The sequence below is a fragment of the Oncorhynchus kisutch genome, linkage group LG14, assembly GCF_002021735.2.
Source record: "Oncorhynchus kisutch isolate 150728-3 linkage group LG14, Okis_V2, whole genome shotgun sequence".
In the NCBI taxonomy this organism is placed as follows: Eukaryota; Metazoa; Chordata; class Actinopteri; order Salmoniformes; family Salmonidae; genus Oncorhynchus; species Oncorhynchus kisutch.
The window spans coordinates 17,666,607-17,681,495 of record NC_034187.2 but is presented as its reverse complement, the minus strand read 5'-3'; the positions used below and the strand labels follow the sequence as shown (position 1 = coordinate 17,681,495).

The window sequence follows — 14,889 nt, the reverse complement described above, 5'->3', positions numbered from 1 at the left end:
ACGTGGCCTATTTATTGCCTTACCTCCCTTATCCTTCCTCATTTGCACATACTATATATAAACCTTTTCTACTGTATTATTGACTGTATGTTTGTTTATTCTATGTGTAACTCTGTGTTGTTGTATGTGTCGAATTGCTATGTTTTTATCTTGGCCAGGTCACAGTTGCAAATGAGAGCTTGTTCTCAACTAGCCTACCTGATTAAATAAAGGTGAAATAAAATTAAAATAAAAAAGTTAATCTTTCAATCACCCAGTGGGTATATGCTCCTATAAACCAATGAGGAGATGGGAGAGGCGGGTCTTGCAGCGTGTCAAGCGTCACAAATAGAGCCAAGTTCTATTTTAGCGCCTGGCTACACAGACGATCGTTGACGCTTTCGAGCCGTGTGGGTGCAATGATTGATGTGCAATGTTACATGCTTACCACACCGCTCGCGTCGTGTGCGTTGCAAAATAAATGTACACATACATGTTATTCAATCATTGCACCCACACTGCTCGCATGCGTCAATGAGCGTCTGCGTAGCCAGGCCCTAAAATAAAACTTGGTTCTATTTGTGACGCTTGATGCGCTGCAAGTCCCGTCTCTCCCATCTCATTGGTTTTTAGGAGCATATGCCCACGTGGGTGATTGAAAGATGAATTGAGGTCCACACTCCAGTCCAATTGGTGGTGGTAATGCACCTTAAAGTAATACACCATATAACAACCAACGAAGAAGAAGAAGGCGAGGAGAGATTACTAGAAACAAACTCGTTTTACCATTTCATCTGTGGATTAATTGGACGCACGCACGCGAGCGGTGTGGTCAGCATGTTAGGAGTTGCTTTTCTTTTATGTCGGAAAACACAACTCCTATTTGGTTTACTTAAGGCGCAATTGATATATCAATTTTTTACCTTTAAATTAATGACATACAGCGTTTTGAGTCTTGAAGAATAGCTTCATGAGCTTAGTTCAACAGTTGTACCCCATCAGTACCCAAAATATAAGCTTGTTTTACGCCATTGTTTATAAATAATGCATTTGTAAACTAACACTGTACATATTAAAAACATGGTTAAAACTATAATTTTTTATCTCATGGATGGTCAGTCATGTATCTATAGCTGTGTTGGAGAGTGTTTACTGAATTTGAGAGTGTTTACATTTCTCCAGCCTCATCCCTCAGCTGTTTCCCGAAACAGTGGCATGTTGACCGCTTTGTTGTTTTTTGAACTGCAGATTTCCCTTTTAAAGCATTTTAAGTAATTTTTTTATAACTTAAATGGTGTGTTAATCAAGTGTCCCCCCTCCCCCTGTATCTCCCCCAGGCTCGCCTGGATGCTCTGACTGAGGTGGACGACTGCGGCCAGGTGACCATTAAGTGCAGTCAGGACTACTTATCCCTGGACTGTGGTATCACAGCCTATGAGCTCAGCGACTATAGCCCCAGTGAGGACCAGGAGGGTACCAGCGGATTGGGCCAGGGGCAGGAGCCCTGCTGTAGATACACCAGTCTAAAGAGCGACTTCCCAGAGCTCATCCAGAGTGTGGACCTGCTGACCATCACAGCCAAGCAGAGCCAGAACCAGGGGGCCGTCTCAGAGCAGGAAGAGGAGGAGCCAGGTACCCCTATAGAGAAACACAGAGACAAGCCCTCTAGCGCAGGGGAGGAGAATAACCCTGCACCTGGACCCAAAATGCCCTGCGACACGCCCCAGAGCGAGAGCACTCCACTCTCCAAGCAGCCCCTTCAGGGCAGCGTGAGTATCGAGGTGTCCCCCACTCAGCCTGTCCTGCCTAAGAAGCCCATTTATCTGGAGGGAGAGGCTGAGTCCAGCCTCAGCCTAAGGAGATCCACCCTGCCTCCCTCTCTTCAATTCCAGGCAGACCTGAGCCAGAGCACTCCCTCTCTCCTGGACCTTCCCGACCGCTCCAAGTTCTGGCTGGAGCTGAATGCTGTGTGCCCCAGCAACGCCTCCCAGTCCTTTGACAGTCTGCAGGCTATGAACAGCATGAACCTGCAGGCCAGCAGACAAAGAGAGGCTGGAGGTTACCAGAGACAAGGAAGCCCTGTTGGCGCTCACATCCCCCTACAGAGGAGCTCCTCAGAGGTAGACCAGGGAGGCCACTTCCCCCAGGACCTCTCCTCTATCCCCACCCTCTTCTCAGGCAACAATGGATGCAGCAGGGACCTGAAGGATCCACAGACAGACAGAGACACAGACAGCTCCCTACCCTCTCCTATGAGAGAGCCCTCAGACCACGAGTCCCACGATGAGGCCACAAGCGAGGACTTCCGCCCTCCCACCAAGGAAGCCGTCTGGATCATCCAGCCCCAGTGCCCCCACCTCCACCACCCAGCCCCAGTGGGGACCAGCCCTAACCCCAGCAAGGAGCACTGGTTCAGGTCAGATGAGTTCCTGGCTCTCCCTGCCAAGCTAAAGAAGACAGAGATGTTGGCTATGAAGCTGGAGACCCTGGCCCAGAGACCTGGCCACCAGGGACACCATGAGTCGATTCAGGATGTAGACGACTGGGAGCTAACCGAGGTCAATTCAGACTGGGAGGGCGAGGGCCTGGGCAGCCCCCAACCCCCTTTGGGCTTTGACCCCCTCCAACCCCCCTACAAGAGGCCTTTCCACGTGGGGATGGGGAACTTCTCGCCCACCTTGTCCAGCGACATGACTCCATCCCTGGATGAGAGCATCGAGTCGGCCCCCCTCAGTGACCTGCTGTCTGAGGACGAGGCCTGGAGCTCCAGGGAGAGTAGGAAGAGAGACAACAACAGGGGCTGGAGCTCCGGGGAGACCAGAGCGAGAGACACCAACAGGTCTCTCGCCCTGCATCCCACCACCACCACTACCATGGCCCCCCACATAGAGACACAGTGTAAACCTTTCATCCAACAGCTACTGGATGACATCCAGCACCACGACAACCACCCGGACATATGGGGCAAGATAGAGGTAATGAGAGCATCAGCCTCTGACACATACACTTTTACTATGATGTTGTTGTTGTTTCAAGCATTGGTTATTCCAGGATCTAAAATGTACAGTAGATGGACTTAGGGCTGTGACGGTTACGGAACTTTCAATGATGGTAATTGGCCAGCTAAATGACCACGATCACCGTAATAACCGTTTAGTTTTAGGTTTTATTTATTCACACCAGAGGAAAGAGGAAAAAGACAAAACAGTAAAGATAAAAAAATATATAAAAAAAAGGTAAAAATGATGTGTAGGTAAGGTTGGAAGCCCAAAAGTGTTTATATGAAAACCACACCACAAATAGGAGTACAAATAAATAAATGTTTGTTCAATCAGTTAAACAAAGCATATTCATTCTAATTGTACATGATATACTCAGTATACAAGAAAAAATGTGTGTGTGTGTGTGTGAGTGTGAGAGAGAGAGTTAGGCAACATGGAGGGGATTATTGGGTAGTTAGGTTCATCAGGCTGACCCCCAGACTTTTGCTTGATTTTTTAGACTGAAGATATTGAGGTATGATGATGTTTTGGCAATATGATGATAAATATTCCAGAGTATGGTACTTCTATATCTGATAGAGAATTGACTATGTGAGGTCTGGCAGTGGGGAGGGTGAAGGTTTTCACAGTGTCTTGTGTTATATAGATGGATTTCAGAATTATTGATATAGATTAGTGTGGTAGAAGACATCGCAGCAAGGTCATTGATATAGAAGACACAGCAGCACGGTCATTTATATAGATTAGTATGGTATGGTAGAAGACACAGCAGTATGGTCATTGATATAGATTAGTATGGTAGAAGACACAGCAGCAAGGTCATTGATATAGATTAGTATGGTAGAAGACACAGCAGCCAGGTCATTGATATAGATTAGTATGGTATGGTAGAAGACACAGCAGCAAGTTCATTGATATACATTAAGATGGTATAGTAGGAGACACAGCAGCACGGTCATTGATATAGATTAGTATGGTATGGTGAAGACACAGCAGCAAGGTCATTGATATAGATTAGTATGGTAGAAGACACAGCAGCAAGGTCATTGATATAGCTTAGTATGGTATGGTAGAAGACATAGAAGCAAGGTCATTGATATAGATTTGTATGGTAGAAGACACAGCAGCAAGGTCATTGATATAGATTAGTATGGTATGGTAGAAGACACAGCAGCACGGCCATTGATATACGTTAAGATGGTATAGTAGAAGACATAGCAGCAAGGTCATTGAAATAGATTAGTATGTTATGGTAGAAGACATAACAGCAAGGTCATTGATATAGATTAGTATGGTATGGTAGAAGACATAGCATCAAGGTCATTGATATAGATTAGTATGGTATGGTAGAAGACATAGCAGCAAGGTCATTGATATAGAAGACAAAGCAGCACAGTCATTGATATAGATTAGTATGGTATGGTAGAGGACATAGCAGCAAGTTCATTGATATAGATTAGTATGGTATGGTAGAAGACACAGCAGCAAGGTCATTGATATAGTTTAGTATGGTATGGTAGAAGATATAGCAGCAAGGTCATTGATATAGAGTAGTATGGTATGGTAGAAGACAACAGTATGGTAATTGATATAGATTAGTATGCTATGGTAGAAGACGCAGCAGTATGGTCATTGATATGGATTAGTATGGTAGAAGACACAGCAGTATGGTAATTGATATAGATTAGCATGGTAGAAGACACAGCAGCAAGGTCATTGATATAGATTAGCATGGTATGGTAGAAGACACAGCAGCAAGGTCATTGATATAGATTAGTATGGTAGAAGACACAGCAGCATGGTCATTGATATAGTTTAGTATACTATGGTAGAAGACATAGCAGCAAGGTCATTGATATAGTTTAGTATGGTATGGTAGAAGACACAGCAGCAAGGTCATTGATATAGTCTAGTATGGTATGGTAGAAGACACAGCAGCAAGGTCATTGATATAGATTAGTATGGTATGGTAGAAGACACAGCAGCATGGTCATTGATATAGTTTAGTATGGTATGGTAGAAGACACAGCAGCATTTTCATTGATATAGTTTAGTATGGTAGAAGACACAGCAGCAAGGTCATTGATATAGTTTAGTATGGTAGAAGACACAGCAGCATGGTCATTGATATAGATTAAGAATGGTATGGTAGAAGACATAGCAGCAAGGTAATTGATATAGATTAGTATGGTATGGTAGAAGACACAGCAGCATGGTCATTGATATAGTTTAGTATGGTATGGTAGAAGACACAGCAGCATGGTCATTGATATAGTCTAGTATGGTATGGTAGAAGACACAGCAGCATTTTCATTGATATAGTTTAGTATGGTAGAAGACACAGCAGCATGGTCATTGATATAGATTAAGAATGGTATGGTAGAAGACATAGCAGCAAGGTAATTGATATAGATTAGTATGGTATGGTAGAAGACACAGCAGCATGGTCATTGATATAGTTTAGTATGGTATGGTAGAAGACACAGCAGCAAGGTCATTGATATAGATTAGTATGGTAGAAGACACAGCAGCATGGTCATTGATATAGTTTAGTATGGTATGGTAGAAGACACAGCAGCAAGGTCATTGATATAGATTAGTATGGTAGAAGACACAGCAGCAAGGTCATTGATATAGTTTAGTATGGTATGGTAGAAGACACAGCAGCAAGGTCATTGATATAGTCTAGTATGGTATGGTAGAAGACACAGCAGCAAGGTCATTGATATAGTTTAGTATGGTATGGTAGAAGACACAGCAGCAAGGTCATTGATATAGTCTAGTATGGTATGGTAGAAGACACAGCAGCACGGCCATTGATATAGATTAGTATGGTAGAAGACACAGCAGCAAGGTCATTGATATAGTTTAGTATGGTATGGTAGAAGACACAGCAGCAAGGTTATTGATATAGTTTAGTATGGTATGGTAGAAGACACAGCAGCACGGCCATTGATATAGATTAGTATGGTAGAAGACACAGCAGCAAGGTCATTGATATAGTTTAGTATGGTATGGTAGAAGACACAGCAGCAAGGTCATTGATATAGATTAGTATGGTAGAAGACACAGCAGCAAGGTCATTGATATAGTTTAGTATGGTATGGTAGAAGACACAGCAGCAAGGTCATTGATATAGTCTAGTATGGTATGGTAGAAGACACAGCAGCAAGGTCATTGATATAGTCTAGTATGGTATGGTAGAAGACACAGCAGCACGGCCATTGATATAGATTAGTATGGTAGAAGACACAGCAGCAAGGTCATTGATATAGTTTAGTATGGTATGGTAGAAGACACAGCAGCAAGGTCATTGATATAGTTTAGTATGGTATGGTAGAAGACACAGCAGCACGGCCATTGATATAGATTAGTATGGTAGAAGACACAGCAGCAAGGTCATTGATATAGTTTAGTATGGTATGGTAGAAGACACAGCAGCAAGGTCATTGATATAGATTAGTATGGTAGAAGACACAGCAGCAAGGTCATTGATATAGTTTAGTATGGTATGGTAGAAGACACAGCAGCAAGGTCATTGATATAGTCTAGTATGGTATGGTAGAAGACACAGCAGCAAGGTCATTGATATAGTCTAGTATGGTATGGTAGAAGACACAGCAGCAAGGTCATTGATATAGTCTAGTATGGTATGGTAGAAGACACAGCAGCAAGGTCATTGATATAGTCTAGTATGGTATGGTAGAAGACACAGCAGCAAGGTCATTGATATAGTCTAGTATGGTATGGTAGAAGACACAGCAGCAAGGTCATTGATATAGTCTAGTATGGTATGGTAGAAGACACAGCAGCAAGGTCATTGATATAGTCTAGTATGGTATGGTAGAAGACACAGCAGCAAGGTCATTGATATAGTCTAGTATGGTATGGTAGAAGACATAGAAGCATGGTCATTGATATAGTCTAGTATGGTATGGTAGAAGACACAGCAGCAAGGTCATTGATATAGTTTAGTATGGTATGGTAGAAGACACAGCAGCAAGGTCATTGATATAGATTAGTATGGTAGAAGACACAGCAGCAAGGTCATTGATATAGTTTAGTATGGTATGGTAGAAGACACAGCAGCAAGGTCATTGATATAGTTTAGTATGGTATGGTAGAAGACACAGCAGCACGGTCATTGATATAGATTAGTATGGTAGAAGACACAGCAGCAAGGTCATTGATATAGTTTAGTATGGTATGGTAGAAGACACAGCAGCAAGGTCATTGATATAGTTTAGTATGGTATGGTAGAAGACACAGCAGCACGGTCATTGATATAGATTAGTATGGTAGAAGACACAGCAGCAAGGTCATTGATATAGTCTAGTATGGTATGGTAGAAGACACAGCAGCAAGGTCATTGATATAGATTAGTATGGTATGGTAGAAGACACAGCAGCAAGGTCATTGATATAGTTTAGTATGGTAGAAGACACAGCAGCAAGGTCATTGATATAGTTTAGTATGGTATGGTAGAAGACACAGCAGCAAGGTCATTGATATAGTCTAGTATGGTATGGTAGAAGACACAGCAGCAGGGCTATTTATATAGTTTAGTAGAAGACACAGCAGCAAGGTCATTGATATAGTTTAGTATGGTAGAAGACACAGCAGCAAGGTCATTGATATAGTTTAGTATGGTAGAAGACACAGCAGCAAGGTCATTGATATAGTTTAGTATGGTAGAAGACACAGCAGCAAGGTCATTGATATAGGATTAGTATGGTAGAAGACACAGCAGCAAGGTCATTGATATAGTTTAGTATGGTATGGTAGAAGACACAGCAGCAAGGTCATTGATATAGATTAGTATGGTAGAAGACACAGCAGCAAGGTCATTGATATAGTCTAGTATGGTATGGTAGAAGACACAGCAGCAAGGTCATTGATATAGATTAGTATGGTATGGTAGAAGACACAGCAGCAAGGTCATTGATATAGTCTAGTATGGTATGGTAGAAGACACAGCAGCAAGGTCATTGATATAGTCTAGTATGGTATGGTAGAAGACACAGCAGCAAGGTCATTGATATAGTCTAGTATGGTATGGTAGAAGACACAGCAGCAAGGTCATTGATATAGTCTAGTATGGTATGGTAGAAGACACAGCAGCAAGGTCATTGATATAGTCTAGTATGGTATGGTAGAAGACACAGCAGCAGGGTCATTGATATAGTCTAGTATGGTATGGTAGAAGACACAGCAGCAAGGTCATTGATATAGTCTAGTATGGTATGGTAGAAGACACAGCAGCAAGGTCATTGATATAGTCTAGTATGGTATGGTAGAAGACACAGCAGCAAGGTCATTGATATAGTCTAGTATGGTATGGTAGAAGACACAGCAGCAAGGTCATTGATATAGTCTAGTATGGTATGGTAGAAGACACAGCAGCAAGGTCATTGATATAGTCTAGTATGGTATGGTAGAAGACACAGCAGCAAGGTCATTGATATAGTCTAGTATGGTATGGTAGAAGACACAGCAGCAAGGTCATTGATATAGTCTAGTATGGTATGGTAGAAGACACAGCAGCAAGGTCATTGATATAGTCTAGTATGGTATGGTAGAAGACACAGCAGCAAGGTCATTGATATAGTCTAGTATGGTATGGTAGAAGACACAGCAGCAAGGTCATTGATATAGTTTAGTAGAAGACACAGCAGCAAGGTCATTGATATAGTCTAGTATGGTATGGTAGAAGACACAGCAGCAAGGTCATTGATATAGTCTAGTATGGTATGGTTAGAAGACACAGCAGCAAGGTCATTGATATAGTCTAGTATGGTATGGTAGAAGACACAGCAGCAAGGTTCATTGATATAGTTTAGTAGAAGACACAGCAGCAAGGTCATTGATATAGATTAGTATGGTAGAAGACACAGCAGCAAGGTCATTGATATAGTTTTAGTAGAAGACACAGCAGCAAGGTCATTGATATAGTTAGTAGAAGACACAGCAGCAAGGTCATTGATATAGTTTAGTAGAAGACACAGCAGCAAGGTCATTGATATAGTTTAGTAGAAGACACAGCAGCAAGGTCATTGATATAGTTTAGTAGAAGACACAGCAGCAAGGTCATTGATATAGTTTAGTAGAAGACACAGCAGCAGGGCTATTTATATAGTTCGTATGGTGAACTAGAAGACAGCAGGGTTAGATTAGGAATAACAATGGTTCAATCATCCAACCCTGTGTCACCCGACAGGGTATCTTGGCCCTGGTAGATGCCTAAACGTTTGCATAAACACATTGTTCTCTATAACTATATAACCAATTATTTGAATAATAATGAAAATAGTATTAATACAATTAAGAAAGTAATATTTCATGATCAACTGTGTCAAACGCTTTGAATAAATCAAAAAGATGCCAAGAGCGTAGTCATAGTTGATAACTGCTGTAAAGATTTTGTCCACAAGTTGCAAAACAAACATATGTAGAAAAGCCTTTTCTGTGTTAAAATCGGCCTCTACATTTTTGGGGTGTAAAAAGTAATACTCACACAAGTAGTTGAATATTAATGTCAGTTCGAGTGTTCGAATAACTGTTCTCATCCCTAGTGGACTGGAGGCCATTGCGAGTGTACCCATATTGGGCAAAGAAGGAAGTAAAATACATGCTAAAATATGTGCTTTGATGTGTTGATAAAACTCTACTTACATTTCAAAAACATACATTACATTGCATGAGCCACATCAGTTCAAATCATTTTTAATGAACTTTCTACATTATTATTGCGTCACATTACCAGGCAGCCATTGCGAGTGTACCCTTGAGTTTAAGGTCTGTGCTGTCCGGAATCCTTGGGACGTCCCTATCCCATTGAAGTTGACATTTTAAAATGGTTATGGTTAGGGTCGGGATGTCCCAAGGATCCCGGATAACACTGACCATGAGTTTACCAGTCAAATTGCCAGGGTTAGAGGTTCCAAACCTGTTTAATTTTATTCTATCTCTATGTGTGCAGATGCTGATGCATTGTGCGAGGTGTTGCCTAGTCAACCAAATACTATTTTGCTTGTTTCAGCAAGGAGAAACAAAGTTTCATCACGTTTTTAAGAGTCCATGTTACGGACAAAACAGACTCAAAATCTTGAATGCCCGGCCATCTCGTCTTCAGTCAGCTGTTCGTTCCACAAAAAAACCACACACATATACACACATAAACACATACAGTATACACATAAACTGTACCAGATCAAAGTTTGGACACATACTTATTCAAGGGTTTTTCTTTATTTTTGCTATTTTCTACATTGTAGAATAATAGTGAAGACATCAAACCTATGAAATAACACATATTGAATCATGTAGTGACCAAAAAAGTGTTAAACAAATCAAAATATATTTTATATTTGAGATTCTTCAAAGTATCTTTTCAGTCTCCTGAGGGAGAATAGGTTTTGTCGTGCCTTCTTCACGACTGTCTTACGGTGTTGGACCATGTTAGTTTGTTGGTGATGTGGACGCCAAGGAACTTGAAGCTCTAAACCTGCTCCACTACAGCCCTGTTGATGAGAATGGGGGAGTGCTCAGCCCTCCTTTTCCTGTAGTCCACAATAAGGGACTGAGCACGTACCCCTGTGGGGCCCCCTGTTGAGGATCAGCGTGGCGGATGTGTTGCTTCCTACCCTTACCACCTGGGGGTGGCCCGTCAGGAAGTCCAGGATCCAGTTGCAGGGGGAGGTGTTTTGTCTCAGGGTCCTTATCTTACTGAGCTTTGAGGGCACTATGGTGTTGAACCCTGAGCTGTAGTCAATGAATATCATTCTAACATACAGTAGTCAGCCACCAATTGTGCAAGTTCTCCCACTTAAAAAGATGAGAGAGGCCTGTAATTTTCATCATAGGTACACTTCAAATATGACAGACAAAATGAGAAAAAAATCCAGAAAATCACATTGTAAGATTTTTAATTAATTAATTTGCAAATTATGGTGGAAAATAAGTATTTGGTCCATAACAAAAGTTTATCTCAATACTTTGTTATATACCTTTTGTTGGCAATGACAAGTCTTCACAAGGTTTTCACACACTGTTGCTGGTATTTTGGCCCATTCCTCCATGCAGATCTCCTCTAGAGCAGTGATGTTTTGGGGCTGTTGCTGGGCAACACGGACTTTCAACTCCCTCCAAAGATTTTCTATGGGGTTGAGATCTGGAGACTGGCTAGGCCACTCCAGGACCTTGAAATGCTTCTTACGAAGCCACTCCTTCGTTGCCCGGGCGGTGTGTTTGGGATTATTGTCACGCTGAAAGACCCAGCCACGTTTCATCTTCAATGCCCTTGCTGATGGAAGGAGGTTTTCACTCAAAATCTCACGATAAAGGCCCCATTCATTCTTTCCTTTACACGGATCAGTCGTCCTGGTCCCTTTGCAGAAAAACAGCCCCAAAGCATGTTGTTTTTCACCGCCATGCTTCACAGTAGGTATGGTGTTCTTTGGATGCAACTCAGCATTCATTGTCCTCCAAACATGACTAGTTGAGTTTTTACCAAAAAGTTATATTTTGGTTTAATCTGACCATATGACATTCTCCCAATCTTCTTCTGGATCATCCAAATGCTCCCTAGCAAACTTCAGACAGGCCTGGACATGTACTGACTTAAGCAGGGGGACACGTCTGGCACTGCAGGATTTGAGTCCCTGGCGGCGTAGTGTGTTACTGATGGTAGGCTTTGTTACTTTGGTCCCAGCTCTCTGCAGGTCATTCACTAGGTCCCCCCGTGTGGTTCTGGGATTTTTGATCACCGTTCTTGTGATCATTTTGACCCCACGGAGTGAGATCTTGCGTGGAGCCCCAGATCGAGGGAGATTATCAGTGGTCTTGTATGTCTTCCATTTCCTAATAATTGTTCCCACAGTTGATTTCTTCAAACCAAGCTGCTTACCCTATTGCAGATTCAGTCTTCCCAGCCTGGTGCAGGTCTACAATTTTGTTTCTGGTGTCCTTTGACAGCTCTTTGGTCTTGGCCATAGTGGAGTTTGGAGTGTGACTGTTTGAGGTTGTGGACAGGTGTCTTTTATACTGATAACAAGTTCAAACAGGTTCCATTAATACAGGTAACGAGTGTAGGACAGAGGAGCCTCTTAAAGAAGAAGTTACAGGTCTGTGAGAGCCAGAAATCTTGCTTGTTTGTAGGTGACAAAATACTTTTTTCCCACCATAATTTGCATTCGGAAAGTATTCAGACCCCTTCACTTTTTCCACATTTTGTTGCATTACTGCCTTATCCTAAAATGGATGAAACAATTTTTCCCTTATCAATCTACACACAATACCCCATAATTGCAAAGCAAAACTGAATTTTTGAAATTTGTGCAAATGTATAAAAATATTGAAATATCACATTTACATAAGTATTCAGACTAGTACTTTGTTGAAGCACCTTTGGCAGTGAATACAGCCCCGAGTCTTCTTGGCTATGACGCTACAAGCTTGGCACACCTCTATTTGGGGAGTTCACCCCATTCTTCTCTGCAGATCCTCTCAAACTCTGTCAGGTTGGATGGGGAGCGTTGCTGCACAACTATTTTCAGGTCTCTCCAGAGATGTTCGATCCGGTTCAAGTCTCTGGCTGGGCCAATTAAGGACATTCAGAGACTTGTCCCAAAGCCTCTCCTGCGTTGTCTTGGCTGTGGCTTAGTTGTCCTGTTGGAAGGTGAGCCTCCAACCCTGTCTTAAGTTCTGAGAGCTGTAGATCAGGTTTTCATCAAGGATCTCTCTGTCCGTTGATCCATTCATGTTTCCCTCAATCCTGACTAGTCTCCCAGTCCCTGCTGCTGAAGACTTCCCCACAGCATGCTGCTGTCACCACCATGCTTCACCGTAGGGGATGGTATTGGTCAGGTGATGAGCGGTGCCTGGTTTCAACCAGATGTGACACTTGGCATTCAGACCAAACAGTTCAATCTTGCTTTCATCTGACCAGAGAATCTTGCTTTTTGGAAAACTCCAAGCGGGCTGTCGTGTGCCTTTTACTGAGGAGTGGCCTTCGTTTGGCCATTCTACCATAAAAGCCTGATTGGTGGAGTGCTGCGAGATGGTTGTCCTTCTGCAAGGTTCTCCCATCTCCAAAGAGGAACTCTGGAGCTCTTTCAGGGACCATCGGGTTCTTGGTCACCTCCCTGACCAAGGCCCTTCTCCCCCTATTGTTCAGTTTGACCAGGTCACCTCTAGGAAGAGTCTTGGTGGTTCCAAAATTCTTCCATTTAAGAATGATGGAGACCACTGTGCTCTTGGGACCTTCAATGCTGCAGACATTTTTTGTTACCCTTCCCCAGATACGGGGGCTCCCGAGTGGCCCAGCGCTCTAGGCTCTGCATCTCAGTGCAAGTGGCATCACTACAGTCCCTGGTTCAAATCCAGGCTGAATCACACCCGGCCATGAGTCCCATAGGGCGGCGCACAATTGGCCCACATCGTCCGGGTTTGGCCGGGGTAGGCTGTCTTTGTAAATAAGAATTGTTCTTCATTTATTTGCGTAGTTGCAGTAGTCCTTGCAAAAGTATTCATCCCCCTTGGTGTTTTTTCCTATTTTGTTTGCATTACAACCTGTAATTTACATGTATTTTTATTTGGACATATTTGATATGGACATATACAAAATGTCCAATTGGTGAAGTGAAATTTTTTATTTGTTTCATTTTTTAAAAAAATGTTTAAAAAAATGAAAACTGAAAGTAGTGCGCGCATATGTATTCACCCCCTTGCTATGAAGCTCCTAAATACGATTTGGTGCAACCAAATACCTTCAGAAGTCACATAATTAGTTAAATAAAGTCCACCTGTGTGCAGTTTAAGTGGCACATGATCTGTCACATGATCTCAGTATATATACACCTGTTCTGAAAGACCAAGAGACTGCAACACCACTAAGCAAGTAACAGCACTAAGCAAGTAACAGCACTAAGCAAGTGGCACCACTAAGCAAGTGGCACCATGAAGACCAAGGAGCTCTACAAACAGGTCAGGGACAAAGTTGTTGAGAAGTACAGATCAGGGTTCAGTTATAAAAGAAATATCTGTAACTTTGAACATCCCACGGCCAATGTTAGCTCGGGGATTTGATCTTGCAACCTTTTGGTTACAAGTCCAATGCTCTAACCACTATGTACAAAACACGTTTTTGCTTTGTCATTATGGGGTATTGTGTGTAGATTGATGAGGAAAATATTTAATTTAATCCATTTTAGAATAAGTCTGCAACGTAACAAAATGTGGAAGGGGTCTGAGTGTACAAAACATTATGAACAACTGCTCTTTCCATGACAGACTGACCAGGTGAAGCTTTGATCCCTTATTGATGTCACCTGTTATATCCACTTTAATCAGTGCAGATGAAGGCGAGGAAACGGGTTAAAGAATGATTTTTTATCCTTCAGACAATTGAGACATGGATTGTGTGTGTGCCATTCAGAGGGTGAATTTGCAAGACTAAAGATTTAAGTGCCTTTGAACAGGGTATGCTAGTAGGTGACAGGTGCACCGTTTTGTGTCAAGAACTGCAACACTACTGGGTTTTTCACACAACAGTTTCCCGTGTGTATCAAGAATGGTCCACCACCCAAAGGACATCCAGCCAACTTGACACAACTGTAGAGTCCATGCCCCAACCAATTGAGGCAGTTCTGAGGGCGAAAGGATGGTGAACTCACTATCACTTCTTAACAATTGTGATGGTTTTTTACATTTTCATGGCGTTATTCATCCATAACCGTCTTTTATGTGGTTATACGGTCATTTTACCAGCACTCGATTGACTCCAAAGTTAATGTATTCCCAAACTAGACAGTGTTGCTAATTCATTCTGGTTCATAATGATGGTGTCAATATGCATTTGCATGTCAACACATCTTCAAAGGTCAGCTGTATACTGACAGCTACAGGATTG

General features: G+C 42.3%; 1 protein-coding gene across 1 annotated transcript in view; it reads left to right on the top strand.

Annotated features, from left to right (window-relative positions):
• Positions 1–14,889, top strand: part of LOC116353317 (A-kinase anchor protein 6) — an 86,424-nt gene that overhangs the window by 69,003 nt on the left and 2,532 nt on the right. The window contains exon 4 of the mRNA XM_031787604.1: positions 1,317–3,040. Within this exon, the coding sequence (XP_031643464.1) occupies positions 1,317–3,040 (1,724 nt within the window). The remainder of the gene's footprint in view (positions 1–1,316; positions 3,041–14,889) is intronic.